This window comes from Neovison vison, chromosome 14 (assembly GCF_020171115.1).
Source record: "Neovison vison isolate M4711 chromosome 14, ASM_NN_V1, whole genome shotgun sequence".
Lineage (NCBI taxonomy): Eukaryota > Metazoa > Chordata > Mammalia > Carnivora > Mustelidae > Neogale > Neogale vison.
Window position 1 is genome coordinate 19,065,887 of NC_058104.1, and position 15,095 is coordinate 19,080,981.

A 15,095-nucleotide genomic window follows, 5' to 3' on the forward strand; every position below is an offset into this window, starting at 1 on the left:
CAGAGTTATCTGTTGATTCACTGGATTTTGTCTTCTTTCTCAGTGTTTCATAATCACTCAGCTGCTCATTTTCTTTCTTTTTCTTTTAAAGATTTTATTTATTTATTTGACAGAGCACACAAGCAGGGGGAGTGGCAGAGAGGGAGAAGCAGGCTCCCCACAGAGAGCCCAATGTGAGGCTCAATCTCAGGACCCTGGGATCATGACCTGAGCTGAAGGTGAACACTTAACCAACGGAGCCACCCGGGTGCCCCTTAGCTGCTCTTTTTTTTTTTTTTTTTTTTTTAAGATTTTATTTGTCAGAGAGAAGGGGAGGGGGAGAAAGAGAGAGGCAGAGGGAGAAGCAGGTTCCCAGCTGAGCAAGGAGCCCAATGCAGGACTCGATCCCAGGACCCCGGGATCACCACTTGAGCTGAAGACAGACGCTTAACTGACTGAGCCACCCAGGCGTCCCAGCTGCTCATTTTCTTAAGCAGCTTCCTCAGTAAGAGATCATCAACATTTGAGGCAACCTTACTTTCATGAAACACTTACATGCACATAAGCTCATTTAGTCCTTACAGTGCACTTGAAAATGTGGGGAAAAGGGAGTTACCCTTTTATGGATGAACAGACTCAGCCTTCAAGAAGTTAGGACTTACCTACAGCCACGCAGCTACTAAACACTGGGAATCCAGATCTCAAATCCCAATCTATATAGCTCTAAAGACCCAGTTGCCTTTCTTAAGGCCCAGTTGCCTTTCTCAAGGGTGCGCTGAATCTATAGCAATAATCAGCAGGTAGCAGGAACCCAGAAGTGCCCCAGTAAACTGACAGGTCCATGTGTGTCACTCCCTTGCCCTGTCTACATTTCAGCCTCCTTTAGGTCTGGGAGCAGATGAGAGTGAAACAGTCAAGTGGCTGTTTATGTAGGGCAGATGGCATTTCTGCATTCAACGAACAGCATGCAAAACTGGCTGTTGGTGTGGGGTTTACCCTTATCAATCCTGGAGTGTAAACTGTGCCAAAGAGGGCACCTGGGTGGCTCAGTGGGTTAAGCCACTGCCTTCAGCTCAGGTCATGATCCCAGGGTCCTGGGATCGAGTCCCGTATCCGGCTCTCTGCTCTGCAGGGAGCCTGCTTCCCTCTTTCTCTCTCTCTCTGCCTGCCCCTCTGCCTACTTGTGATCTCTCTCTGTCAAATAAATAAATAAAATATTTTAAAAAAATTTTAATAAAATAAATAAATAAACTCTGCCAAAGAGAACAAATTCTTGTCCACACCAGATCCCAGAATAGCACTTCTCTCTGCTCTTGAGAGTTTCCTGGTGTCGTAAGGTTAGAAAAGCTCACCTCGAGGGGCACCTGGGTGGCTCAGTGGGTTAAGCGGCTGCCTTCGGCTCAGGTCCTGATCTCAGGGTCCTGGGATCGAGTCCCGCATCGGGCTCTCTGCTCGGCGGGGAGCCTGCTTCCCTCTCTCTCTCTGCCTGCCTCTCCATCTACTTGTGATTTCTCTCTGTCAAATAAATAAATAAACAAAATCTTTAAAAAAAAAAAAAGCTCACCTCGAGTGTCTTTTAGGGCAGACCAACTAGGATATAGTTCTGGGTTCATTCTCCATTTTTTTGGTAGCATTTGTATAACTTAACATTTACTATGAAGTGTTTTCATAGTCATTATCTTATTTGATCCTTCCAGTGCTCTTGTGGTATGGAACACTGGGCAAGTATTCATTCCTACAGGTAAAAAAATACAGAGAGAGATTTGGAGCTCTGAAGAGATGTGCCTTCCTGCCCCTGGTTTCTTCCCTCTGTAGTAGCTCTAGGGTTCTTTGTTCCCAGACCATATATAGGGTTTATACATAGGATGTTAGAATTTACTCTTTTTATGTTGACACATATTCAGAAAATAATTTTTAGGTAAATAGTCTATTTATATCTGCTGAGGTCTGATGGGACCATGTGGCATCATTAAGAATTGACTTGGTCTGATTATGGTATTGGTAAATGGAAATAGGTACCCTCTCACTTAAACATGAAAAGCCTTTAGGGCATGTAGAGAAGGAACAGATCCTATAATCCAGGAAAGAGAGAGTCTGGGATTCTTGTATTCTGTGCTTATCTAAAAACATGGTTTCTGTGAGAGGTGGTATATTTTTGAAATGTGACCCTCCTGAATGCCACAATCTAAGTGGGTGAGGTAAGATCATAGACAAAGATGTATACAGTTGAAAGGTATTTATTGAATGCAAAGAGTAGAAAACACCCACAAAACCATGGGCTGTGGGAAGGAAGCTGCACTAGTGACCAGAGGTAGGCTTTCAGAGGAGAAAATCTTGAGTTTTCATACTTCCAGTACTGGCTAAGAAAAGTAAGCAGAGCCCAATGGAGTGACTGCCCTCATAGGCACATGAGTGAGAAGCAGCCTCCTGTGGTGGGGGTGTACATATGGAGCAGGGCCTGTTTGGAGGCTCAGAGTGGACCAGGGAGGAGTGCCCAGCTCTGATGTGAAGAGAACAGCTGAGGCAGGGACTCAGGGGAGACTCTGGGCCTTCTGGAGCCCAGGGAGGGGAGCAGCAGAGAAAACACAACACAGCTGGGTGTATGTGGAAGCCAACCTAACTGGGATAAGAATGGCCTTGGCCAGCTTAGAGGCATGGGAAACACAAACAGGTCATTAGAAATTTCAGACCATAAGAAAGAGCGGGAAGGGAAGAGGGAAGAGAGGGAGATCGCTAGAAAGACAAAAACAAATTACGTACTAGTTAGAGGCCTAATACCCAATTTAAAATTTTTCCCCAATTAAAAAAAAATTTTCCCCTAGAAATCTCTACACCCAAAGTGGGGCTCAAACTCACTACCCCAAGATCAAGAGCCACATGGCTCTTCTGACTAAGCCAGCCAGGTGCCTCTGCCATTTTATTTTTGAAGATTTTATGTATTTATTTGACAGATCACAAGTAGGCAGAGAGGCAGACAGAGAGAGGGGGAAGCAGGCTCTCTGCCGAGCAGAGAGTGGGATCACAACCAGAGCTGAAGGCAGAGGCTTTAACGCACTGAGCCACCTAGGCGCCTCTGCTATTTTAGAAGTTAACCAGTATTTTCTTGTCCCACCGCCATTTAGCTAGCTTTCTCAGTAGGCATTCTGTTTGTGCATCTACGACATTTAGAACTCAACTTGGAGACTGCCCAGGGTACTGACCTGTAAGTGATTTGGGACATGGCATTGGACTCTGAGAAACTGAGTCTGAGGGAGTTTTGATGATCTGTCTTGTAGGAAGCTTCTGTTTTAACTGGAGAGACACGATGACAGCACTTGTGAAAGCAGAAGAATAATCACCTCCTATTAATGTGATGCCAGTTCTATACAGGAGTAAACTCTGAGCCGGGAACATCCTTCTGGTAAGCAGGCAGGGATTCCTGGTGCCCAACCACAAGCTGTTTAGTGGGGAGAGGTGGGAGCTATGGCAGACCCAGTACAGGAGTCTGAGCAGCTGCTTACTCCTTCCCTGTGGCTGTTTCCTCCCCTGCACATTGGGATAACAACACAAGCTCATATTGTGGGCAACTGTAGCTGGTCACTGTCAGTTCCAGAGGCAGGTGGGAGAATTGTGCTAATTTCAGGGAGCTGGTTGCCATGTGTTTTCTTTTTTTTTTCTTTTTTTTTTTTTAATTTTATTTATTTATTTGACAGAGATCACAAGTAGATGGAGAGGCAGGCAAAGAGAGAGAGAAGGAAGCAGGTTCCCTTTTAAGCAGAGAGGCCGATGTGGGGCTCGATCCCAGGAACCTGGGAACATGACCTGAGCTGAAGGCAGAGGCTTTAACCCACTGAGCCACTCAGGTGCCCCTGCCATGCGTTTTCTTACCCCTTTTCCCACCTTGCTCTCTAGTGCCGGCTGATCTCAGCAACCTGCTTCCTTCTTCAGTGATTTTCCAGGGGAAAGAAAAATAATCAAAATGGAAAAAAGTTATTATAGATTAAGTCTTTATTGTGCCTTTTTGTTTTGTTTATTTATTTTAGAGGGAGAGTGCAAGCACAGGGAACAGCATAGGGAGAGGGAGAGAAAGAGGATCAGACTCTCCATCAAGTGGGTATTGGACACAGGGCTTGGTCTCACGAATCTGAGATCGTGACCTGAACCAAAATCAAGAGTCAGACCCTTAACCAGCTGAGCCACCCAGGTGCCTCTGTGGCGCTTTGAATCACCAGTTGAGGAATGAGTGATAATGTAGTTCTGTCTGGCAGCATAGCACTGAGTTTCTGAGGTTTGTAGGCTGTGAGTATCCATGGAGGAGGATATATTATCTTTGAACACCTCTGTTCTTTCAGGAGCCCTAGTGCCTTGAGCCTACAGTTTACCAGGTACAAAGGCTTTGAAATAAGGGTTCTGGATCTGCTGGGCAGGACCACAAGAACTTCCTTTGCTGGAAGGCACATTGGTAATGGGACATTGTTGTTGCTTCTGTCTGGTGCAGGAGTAAAAACCTGTGTCACGTGAACAGCTAGTACAGGAGTTACGGAGGTAGATTTTATAAACAGAGGGTCACAGATGGACCTTTCTGAAATTTGTAAGAGCACAGTAAAGGTCCAGGTGACTTCCTATGGAAGTTAGTGCAGTGAAGGATTTTACTTCAGCTGGTTTGCTTGGTCCAGTTCCTTACTTGTCTCTCTCCCTTTCTTCTCCCCCCCCTTTCCCTCCTGCTTCAGGAGAATTGGACCACTTTATATAAAAGAAGAAGCTGGGGCACCTGGGTGGCTCAGTGGGTTATAAAGCCTCTGCCTTCAGCTACGGTTGTGATCTCAGGGTCCTGGGATCAAGTCCTGCATCGGGTTCTCTGCTCAGCGGGGAGCCTGCTTCTTCCTCTTTCTCTCTCTGCCTACCTCTCTGTCTACTTGTGATCTCTGTCTGTCAAATAAATAAATAAATATTTAAAAAAATAAAAGAAGCCAATTAGCTAAAAAGTCAAATAGCTAGTGTTTACCTTTCCAGACTGTCTTCCTGTTATCATCAGTGTATTTACAATATATATATATATTTACATACACATGTATTTTTTTAAGATTTATTTTAGAGATTGAGAGAGCACTCATGTGTGAGTGGGAGGAGGGGGAGAGGGAGAGAGAGAATCCGTAAGCAAACACCCTGCTGAGCATAGAGCCCCATGTGGTGTTCAGTCATACATCCCTGAGATCATGACCTGGACTGAAATCAAGAGTCGGACACTTAACTGACTGACCCACCCAGGTGTCACTTTTATTTATATACTTTAAGATTTTTTTATTTTTATTTATTTATTTTTAAGATTTTATTTACTTATTTGACAGAGACATCACAAATAGGCTGAGAGAGGGAAAGCAGGCTCCCTGCTGAGCAGGGAGCCTGATGTGAGGCTTGATCCTAGGACCCTGGGATCATGACCTGAGCTGAAGGCAGATGCTTAACCGACCGAGCCACCCAGGCGCCCCTACTTACATACTTCTGCATACACTTTTAGTCAGCATTTTGAGTCCTTTATGTAAAACAAGTGTATGTAGATTTTTTCATAGTGGGTGCAGCCTATCAGCTTGTCCCATCTGTGCCAAGATTCTTTTGTTTATTATCCTTCCCAGCGGTCCTACCCTGTATTGTTAGGCTTTATGATGTTTTTTCCCTAACATCATAGTATGGCTACTTACCATTTTGGTACAGATTACTGTTAGTACTAATTTTACGTGTATTTCCCAGAGTAAAATCTTTTTTCTTGTTGATGTTCAGCAACAAAAGGGGGAGAGAAAAACCTAAGCAGACTCCAGGAAGAGTGAGGCAGCTTCTTGTTGATGAGAGGTTGAAGTCTAGAAAGGTTTTACATTTATGATTTGGCCTCTGGTTTTCTAGGAAGTCCAGTGGTTGCTACAAAGAAGAAGGATTTGAGTGTAGAGGCCAGTCAGACCAAGTTTGGACACATAGTTTTTCAGAGAATGTAGTGAATTGTTTTTGACATTACAAGGTGGTTTCTTTTTTTTTTTTTTTTTTTTTTCCCCAATTTATTTATTTTCAGAAAAACAGTATTCATTATTTTTTCACCACACCCAGTGCTCCATGCAAGCTGTGCCCTCTATAATACCCACCACCTGGTACCCCAACCTCCCACCCCCCCGCCACTTCAAACCCCTCAGACTGTTTTTCAGAGTCCATAGTCTCTCATGGTTCACCTCCCTACAAGGTGGTTTCTGCATGCCGCACCACACAGCCACTTCCTTGAAGAGCAGGGACCAGGACACAGGGATGGTCAAAGGCTGCCTTCCCTGAGCCCGGCTTGTGTGGTTTGAATGTGCTAATGGAGCCTTCCCCAGAACATTCTGTGCAGATGGTGCTTTTAGGTCATAGTAAGGACTTAGTATTCTTGCCTCTGAGTGGAGTAAGACAGGATCTGTTTTCCTTTTTTAAAACAAAATTGTTAAGTCATGTTTTGAGTTGAGGAACCTGTTGAAGTAGTCAACAACAGATTACTTTGTTGTCCACAGATGCCATATTGCTGGCAATATGCACCAGACCACTGCCTGCCTGCTTTCTTTCCTTTTTGGATTTTTTTTTTAAGTCTTTATTAATGTAAGTAATCTCTACACCTAGGATGACGCTCGAACTTAGGACCCTGAGATCAAGAGTTGCATGCTCTCCCGACTGAGCCAGCCAGATGCTCCTCTTTTGGATTTTTTATTCAGCAAGGGCTCTCAAACTCCACCAGTGAAGTAGACAGCTGTGGCCCTCCTTCTGGAGCCAGAGTTGGGCCTCCCTTGAGCTGAGAGGAAGGGATTAGGGACTCTTCAGGCAGCACTAGCGTTGAAGAAGGGGGAGGAACGTATACTTGAAGGGAGACTAGCACAATTAAAGTACTAATGAGAAGACATCTTTGGAAGCTGGCTTTCCCTTCCTTCTCTCTCTCTCTTTTTTTTTTTTAAGATTTATCTATTTACTTTAGAGAGCATGTGCAAGAGAGTGGAGCGGGGTGGCGGAAGGAGTCTAAGCAGACTCCCTGCTGAGCACAGAGCCCAACACAGGGAACACAGGGTTCCATTCTAGGACCCTGAGATCATGACCTGAGTCAAAAGTGGGGGCTTAATCCACTGAGCCACCCAGGTACCCCTGTATTTTTTTTAAGAGTTTATTTATTTATGACAGAGAGATAGTGGGAGAGGGAACCCCAGCAGTGGGAGGAGCAGGCAGAGGGAGAAGCAGGCTCCCTGCTGAGCAGAGAGCCCAGTATGGGGCTCCATATGGGGCTTGATCCCAGGACCTTGGGATCATGACCTGAGCCGAAGGCAGATACTTAAGGACTGAGCCACCCAGGTACCCCACCTTTTGTATTTTTAAGAGAAGCAAAAGGCCCTAATGATCCAGCAAGACTACACCCTCCCAGAGTATGCAGTTATTAGCAAACAAAACCATTAATGATCAGGTTTAATCACATATGTAATCACTGTCATGTAGCATGATAATTAGGTGCAGGCAATTTACCTGACTTACCATAACTAGTATCGTAGATTATACTTGTTCTTGTCTTTGCCTGCTTTTAGTTTCACATGCAAGCAGCACCAGCAGTTTTCTGGTGCCTGGAGTATGTCTTCAGCATGGCCACATGCACCTCTACCTGTCTTCTAGAGGTTCTGGGACCTTTTACTCTGCCCTCTTCCCGCCACTGGTTGCCCACAGCTCCCAACCAGCACCCTCTTCTCTCATTGGCCTGAGTGCTGAGTGGCCCAGGATAAATCTTGGCTCACAGGGCCCCCGAGGACATAGAGCTCAGATGTTCTTTCTTAAAAGTCTGTAAAAGGAGGTTGGCATGGACAAGCTGTGTGCTTATTCTGCCACCAACAAAGTCTGCCTTGGCCCCTTGGTAGAAGAATGCAGGATGCATAGCTGGGTAGCCTTACGCTATCTCTGTGGTCTGCATTTTACTTTGTTCATGTTGTTCCTTGATCTGGAGGCCCTTCCTCTCTTCCCCAAATGCTGTCTTTCATTGAGGATCCTGGGTAAGTTCCCCCTTCTCCAGGAAGCCTCTCTGAATACTCTTCTCTCCATGTGATGACCACCTACCTACCTTTGCATTCTGGACTTCACATTAATAAACTGCATAGTTCATCAGCATTATTGGAGATGAGAGTATATCTGATTTGGAATTAAGAGAATGTCCCGTTTTCTATATATTCTCGGTTTTTTTCCCCCCAGCATATTGAGATATAATTGACAAGTAAAATTACAGTATATTTGAAGTATCCAATGCGATGATCTGTAATTATAGATTTCCACAATTGAAACCACATCCATCACCTTACATATTCTGTGATAATGCTTAAAAGCCATACTTCTCAGCAAACTTTAATTATGCAATAAATTGTTATTAACTCTAGTTACCAGGCTGTTCATTATATCCTGAGGCCTTACTCATCACTGAAAATTTGTATCCTTTTACCAAGCTCTCCCTATTGTCTCTTCCCTCAGTCCCTGGCAACCACCATTCTACTCTCTGTTTCTATGACTCAAATCTTTTTTATTTTTTTATTTTTAAATTTTTATTTATTTATTTTTAAGTTTTTATTTATTTGACAGAGAGAGCACAGGTAGGCAGAGTGGTAGGTAGAAGGAGAGGGAGAAGCACCAGCCTCCCTGCTGAGCAGCAAGCCTGACGTGGGCATTGATCCTAGGACCCTGGGATCATGACCTGAGCCAAAGTCAGATGCTTAACTGACTGTGTCACCCAGGCGCCCCTTAAATCTTTCTTTTAGGTTCCACATACAAGTGATACCACGCATGTCTTTGGCACATTTCACTTTCTGCTCTTTATTTTCTAAATATTGTAGGACAGGGGCACCTGGGTGGCTCAGTGAGTTAAGCCGCTGCCTTCGGCTCGGGTCGTGATCTCAGGGTCCTGGGATCGAGTCCAGCATCCGGCTCTCTGCTCGGCGGGGAGCCTGCTTCTCTCTTTCTCTCTCTGCCTGCCTCTCTGCCTACTTGTGATCTCTGTCAAATGAATAAATAAAATCTTTAAAAATCAATCAATCAATCAATAAATAAATAAATATTGTGGGACAACATCCATTAAGCCTCTATCAAAATATGAATGTAATCGTATCTAATATTTAGTGAGTGCTTATTACCATGTGGTAGGCACTGTGCTAAAAGCCTCATACCTTCCATGTTCTCACTTAATCCTTCCTATCACTAATACCACTGTATCAATGCCAAATTTAAAGGCACGAAGGTTCAGAAAAAGCATGCTGAGCAAACCATATATTATAATATCTGAAAAGATAAAAAATATAATTACATGCCTAGCAAAAACTAGCAGTGAGTATATCTGTGGGGTGAGATGGAGGCTGGCTTTTATTTTCTTGTTTATACCTTCGAAGGACCATTACTTAAACTTTTTTGTCCCCCTTGACACCTGTTTCTGTGTGGAATATGTAGAAAATACTCAGTAAGTAGATACTGGTTGAGGTAGAAAGGGCCTCTTCTTTCCTTGGCTTGATTGGGTAGCTCTGGTTTTTTAAGTTCCCTTAGTAGTTGGTACAGCTGTGCTGCTATTCATCTGGAAAGTTCCTTTCCTTTGTATTGCCAGAGTAGAGGCCTCCAGGGGTGGGAGGTTAGCTTGTCTTGTGGGACTCTATTTCCCTGGCTGACGAAGACTCGGCCATGGCAGCGGTGCTGGGAACTGACTGGCTGGCTTGTTTTATTTTCTTCAGCCCAGCAGAGTCGGGGATAGGCTGGGAATGGTCTTCGTGTTTGGTGACTCCATGTACCTGATACCACTTGTTGAGTCCCTTTTGAGCTGCTCTGCTTAGCTGCTCTGAACGGTCTGGCTTACTGTTCCCATTCAGTGCCCTGCTCTGCTGCTCTGTGCTCAAGGCCGCCCTGCTGGCGACAGCTGGGACGGGCCAGCCCAGATGCCATTGCTGCCTGACTCAGCTGCTGTGCCCGCTACTGCTTTTTTGTTTTTGTTTTAAGCTTTATTTGTGATGTTATTTGTTAGGTAACTTTTAAAATTTTGTTGTAATTTCAAACACGTGGAAGAGTTGTAAGAATGGTATGATGAACTCTTGTGTATCTTTTATCCAAATTCACCAACAGCATTTGGCCTCATTTGCTTTGACTTGGTATGCCCTGCCCCTCTCTCCCTAATACGGATATGCACGCACAACGCACACACACCTCTTGAGCCATTTCACAGTAACTTGCAGACAGTGTGCCCCTTTACTTTTAAAAACTTCAAGATACAGTTCCTAAAATGAAAACATTCTGTTATGTAATCACAGTAAAATTTATAAAAACCAGCAGGCTCACTATCAACACAGTGCTATTACCTAATCCACTGTCCATATTCAAATTTTATCCATATTCAGATAATGGTTCCAGTGATGGCAGAGCTTTATTTTTAAAACACTCTAAGGCACGTGGTGACTCCTCCATTACGTTAGCTCTGAGGAGAGCAGCACCAGCAGGTGTTTGGGGGAAGTGACTGCCGTGGGCACCACATCACCAGCTCCTTGTGTCTCCTCAGGACCAGAAGAGTGAGCGCAGCAGCAATCACACTCAGCAACGATGTCAGCAGAACTGGAGACCTCAGAGGGGGTGGATGAGTCGGAGAAAAAGAGCTCCGGGGCCTCAGAAAAAGAAAACCACACCAAGTGAGTAGGCGCTGGCTGCGTGGAGTCCTCTGGGCTTAGGGCGCCGGGGTGAGGTCAGCACCGTGGTGATGCCGTACTGCCACCCCCCTGGGACACCTGACTGGGACTGCAGGGTGAATAGCGCCCAGCACCCTGGGCTGCTGAGCATTCTCCTTTGTTCCTAAGGAAGCAGGTCAGGCACTGCTAGGAGTGCTGAGGAGTGGAATTTGATGGTATTTCTGGTCTCTTTTTCTTCTTAGAGCCCTAAGTGGTTTGTCATCTGTGCTGAAAAAGGGTCATCAGGCAAAACTGGCACCTTGACCAGTGTTTTCCACTCCTTAGAATGTGGGAGCAGCTCTGACTCCAGGGGTTTTTCTTATTGGGTAGGGATAGCTCATGCTAAGCCTCAAGTTATCAAAGCCTGTTCTTCATTGTTCTGTCTTGTTGTAGCCTTGTCACTGACAAATTGCTTTTTTATATCTTGAAGTAATTGCTAATAATAAATGATTCTTAGCATGTAGGTGATAAGAGCTAATCTCCTAAAGAAGCCAGTAAGGGGTGGGCCGTGAGGGACCAAGTTTTGGCCACTCTGGTGCATGGATTGTGTGGACATGTGAGCTGCTACCCGGTGCCTCCATCTTTTGGGTCGTATGTTCTTTGCCTTGTCGTGTACTGGCCGGGGCACTTAGCAGCTCAACTCCATCTGTGTCATTTTAAGTGGTACAGATCTACATCCTGGCTCCAACTGCCTCAGCCCATCTCATTCTGATCCTACGCCTGGGCCCAGCCACATGTACTCCTGAAGACGCTGTGGGTCTAAGGTGGGAGGAAGGCAGCAAGGCTGCTTTGGGACATCTACCGTCAGTCCACCATAGCAGCGTGGACTGCCTTCTCCAGGGCTGCTCCCTGGAGAAGCCAGCAGACACTGTGGTGGGATTAGAGGTGTGTGTTTCTTCAGGCACTGGGGGCCACAGAGGCAAAGCATTGTTCATTTGGGTGGTTCATAGAGACATGGACACTGATAAGGAGTGGGCCACAGTCATCCTGCATGTCACCCAGGTGCTTGGGGCCGACTCACATCTGTCTGCTCTCTGGCAAGGCTCTGTATTGATGCTGGAATAGAGTTTCTGACCAGCTTCTGCCTCCAGCCCAGCAGGGGCACACCCTGAGACTGGGAAGGGCCAATGCACACATGTACATGCACCCACGCACACACATACACAACCCCATCTCCACAGGATGGCCGACCTCTCTGAGCTCCTGAAGGAAGGGACCAAGGAAGCACATGACCGGGCAGAAAACACCCAATTTGTCAAGGACTTCTTGAAAGGCAACATCAGGAAGGAACTGTTTAAGGTCGGTGACCTTGGTCGTGGGTAGGGTCAGGTTGGGGGCCTTAGTCCCGTGAGGAAGATCCCCTTAGAGCTTCTTGGAGGCGGAAACTGGGCCTTTCTCTACCCATTCTCCACTCTTTTAACATCAGATTGTAGTTTTCATGAAGCTTAAATAGAATAGCATAGTGGTGGTGTGCTGGAAGTGGAAGTATCCATGTTCCCAACAATTCACCACATCATTCCTTTAAGCAATATGAACATTTCCCGAATGTGTGAAATGATTCACTGTACCAAAATGGGCTTCTCGGGAATTGGGGTGATGGGGGCACGCCGCTGGAGCCTTCACCCGTGGCTCGTCAGACGTGGGGGGAGTGGGCTCAGGAGAAGTGCTTGCTGGTCAGGGCCCACAGCCCCTTCCCATGGTCTCCCCATTGCCCTCAACAGCTGGCCACTACTGCACTTTACTTCACATATTCAGCCCTCGAGGAGGAAATGGAGCGCAACAAGGACCACCCAGCCTTTGCCCCCTTGTACTTCCCTATGGAGCTACACCGGAAGGAGGCACTGACCAAGGACATGGAGTATTTCTTTGGTGAGGACTGGGAGGAGAAGGTGCGGTGCTCTGAGGCTGCCCAAAAGTACGTGGAACGGATCCATTACGTGGGGCAGAATGAGCCAGAGCTACTGGTGGCCCATGCCTACACCCGCTATATGGGGGACCTCTCAGGGGGACAAGTGCTGAAGAAGGTGGCCCAGCGGGCCCTGAAACTTCCCAGCACAGGAGAAGGGACCCAGTTCTATCTGTTTGAGAATGTGGACAATGCACAACAGTTCAAGCAGTTGTACCGGGCCAGAATGAATGCCTTGGACCTGAACCTGAAGACCAAAGAGAGGATTGTGGAGGAGGCGAACAGGGCCTTTGAGTACAACATGCAGGTATTGCTGGGGCTCGTGTGGGAGGGGGGTCCTCTAATGGTGGCTACCAGCTGTCTGCTGAGCTGCAGCCTGCTAGAAAGTAGGACCAAATAGGCCACAGAGGGAATGAGCCCAGTGATAGCTCCGCTTTGTTAGACAGCCTGTGTGTTTTTGCTTTGGGGAGGGCGAGGCCCTAGCACAGATGGTTTTGGGGAATCGAAACTGTCTTCTTCCCTCTTGCCATAGGATTCTGGTCTTGAGTGAATTTTCTTTTTAGTGAGGTTTGCTCTGAAAAGCACCACTTGGTAAGTTCATGGAGAGAACCAAGGAGAGTGAAGAGCAGAATTCCATTTACATGTAGCCTTTAGATAGGGCCAAGCCTGGGGAGAATGATTGCAGCCCTCAGCACCAGGAGAATGGCCATAGCGGAGGAGCGCAGCACCAGCCCCAACGTAGGCCCATCGGATTAGTCTGACATTAGCAGCCCTCCAAGGGCCACTTAGGATGGGTCAGCCCTGCTGGAGCCTCAGTTGTCACACGTTCCTGTCATTCATGCTGAAAAATACCTAGCCACTGAAAATGGCAAAGTGCCAGTGCCCATGGAGTGTTTCAGGGCAGTGCTTTTGTTCTCTCCTCATTGTTTATGCCTTGGTGGTTTCAGTTGTGAGCCGTGTTGGCTGGTCAGGGCCCAGGGAAGAGCCACCACAATCGGCCGTGGTGGGATACTGGGCAGCATAGGTGTGGTCACACCTCTCCAAGGTGGTGCCTGGAAAAGGGTTAGGTTGGCGTGGCCCTCCTTGCTGCTGATTTGGGGCTGCTCATGTACTGGTTTGCCCTCCTGAGCAAGTCTCACTGGTTCTTACTCCCTCTGCGTGGGGGAAGAAAGAGTTTTCTCTGAAAGCAGACTGTGCCGTCCTCTAATAGCGCTTCATCCCTGCTTCTGCAGATATTCAATGAACTGGACCAGGCTGGCTCCGTGTTGGCCAGGGAGACCCGGGAGGATGGGCTCCCCATGCACGATGGGAAAGGAGATGTGCGCAAATGCCCGTACTATGCTGCTAAACCAGACAGAGGTAGGTCTTGCCTGTCTGACTCTCCTGCCAGGGTGGGTTGTGTCCGTGTTCCCAACTGATGTCCTGTCCCCTATTGGTGCCGCCACACAGGTGCCCTGGAGGGCAGCAGCTGCCCCTTCCAAACAGCCCTGGCGGTGCTGAGTAAGCCCAGCCTGCAGTTCATTCTGGCCGCTGGTGTGGCCCTGGTTGCTGGCTTCCTGGCCTGGTACTACATGTGAAGGAACCATCATACCACGTTGGCATCCTCCTCCCAAGTGACCACTGGCCTGCCCCCACCTCCACCGGTGACTACCACCTCAGGTGACTTTTTTTAAATGCTGGTTTTGAGAAAACAAGCAACCAATAAAGGCCAGACGCTAAAGCCTCTGCTTGTAGCATCCTCTCTGGGCTAGCTGCTGAGCTGGCTGAGCTGGCTGTAGGCCCACCATTCCTGCAGCCATTAGGCCATGGTACCAGAAGCAGCCAGCTCAGCTCAGTGGGCCTGTTTGGGCATCTGGAACTGGCTCTGCTCCTGGGGCATCCACACTGCTCACCCAGAGGCTCCTTCCCTTCGTTCTTCCTTGTGTTGGCATTTAGGTGGGTACCTTTCCCCTGATGGGAACAGAGCAGCCAGCAAGCCTAAGCTGCTGTAGCTCGGAGGGAGGGAGGGTAGCTTGGACCCTGCCTCAGAGGCCTGGGGAGCTCCATCCAGAACAGCTAGTCCTTATCCCTCTCAAGCAGAAACCCTGGGTGGGTGGGCTCGGGGCTCTGTTTAGCCGTGGCTGGTCTCCTCCCTTGACCTGTGTAAATGCTACAGCACTCAATAAAGTGGACTCTGACAGCTGCCTCCCTCTTTCCAAATGGCATGATTGTTATCCTTCTCAGCCACTCCTGCCCTTCCTGAGTTCCCATCCCACCATCCCTGGTCACCTCACAGCCCTCCACCCAGAGCAAAGCCTCCGTGTCTCACAAATCTAGTCTTGTGATTCTCTCTCAGAAGTACTTTGGAGGTGAAATGTTATTTATAAATAAGGATAAAAAGCATTACATGTCTTATAACAATTCATTGTCTAAAATACAAATGTGAACTTAAATATTTTTATTGATAGGAGTCAGTTTTATATATTGAGGATATCTGCAAAAGTTTTATTCAGAAAAGGGTTAAATGGTGG

General features: G+C 47.0%; 1 protein-coding gene across 2 annotated transcripts in view; it reads left to right on the forward strand.

The window, feature by feature from the left end:
• The window catches only part of HMOX2 (heme oxygenase 2), a 31,660-nt gene extending 16,891 nt beyond the window's left edge, over positions 1–14,769 (forward strand). Inside the window, exons 2-7 of one of the 2 annotated variants that reach the window (XM_044233712.1) lie at positions 3,255–3,379; positions 10,517–10,643; positions 11,861–11,978; positions 12,401–12,892; positions 13,818–13,944; positions 14,035–14,769. In XM_044233712.1, the coding sequence (XP_044089647.1) occupies positions 10,558–10,643; positions 11,861–11,978; positions 12,401–12,892; positions 13,818–13,944; positions 14,035–14,162 (951 nt within the window). In that variant the 5' untranslated portion in view covers positions 3,255–3,379; positions 10,517–10,557 and the 3' untranslated portion in view covers positions 14,163–14,769. The remainder of the gene's footprint in view (positions 1–3,254; positions 3,380–10,516; positions 10,644–11,860; positions 11,979–12,400; positions 12,893–13,817; positions 13,945–14,034) is intronic. The other variant, XM_044233713.1, reaches the window with a different exon arrangement.
• Positions 14,770–15,095: the final 326 nt, after the last annotated feature.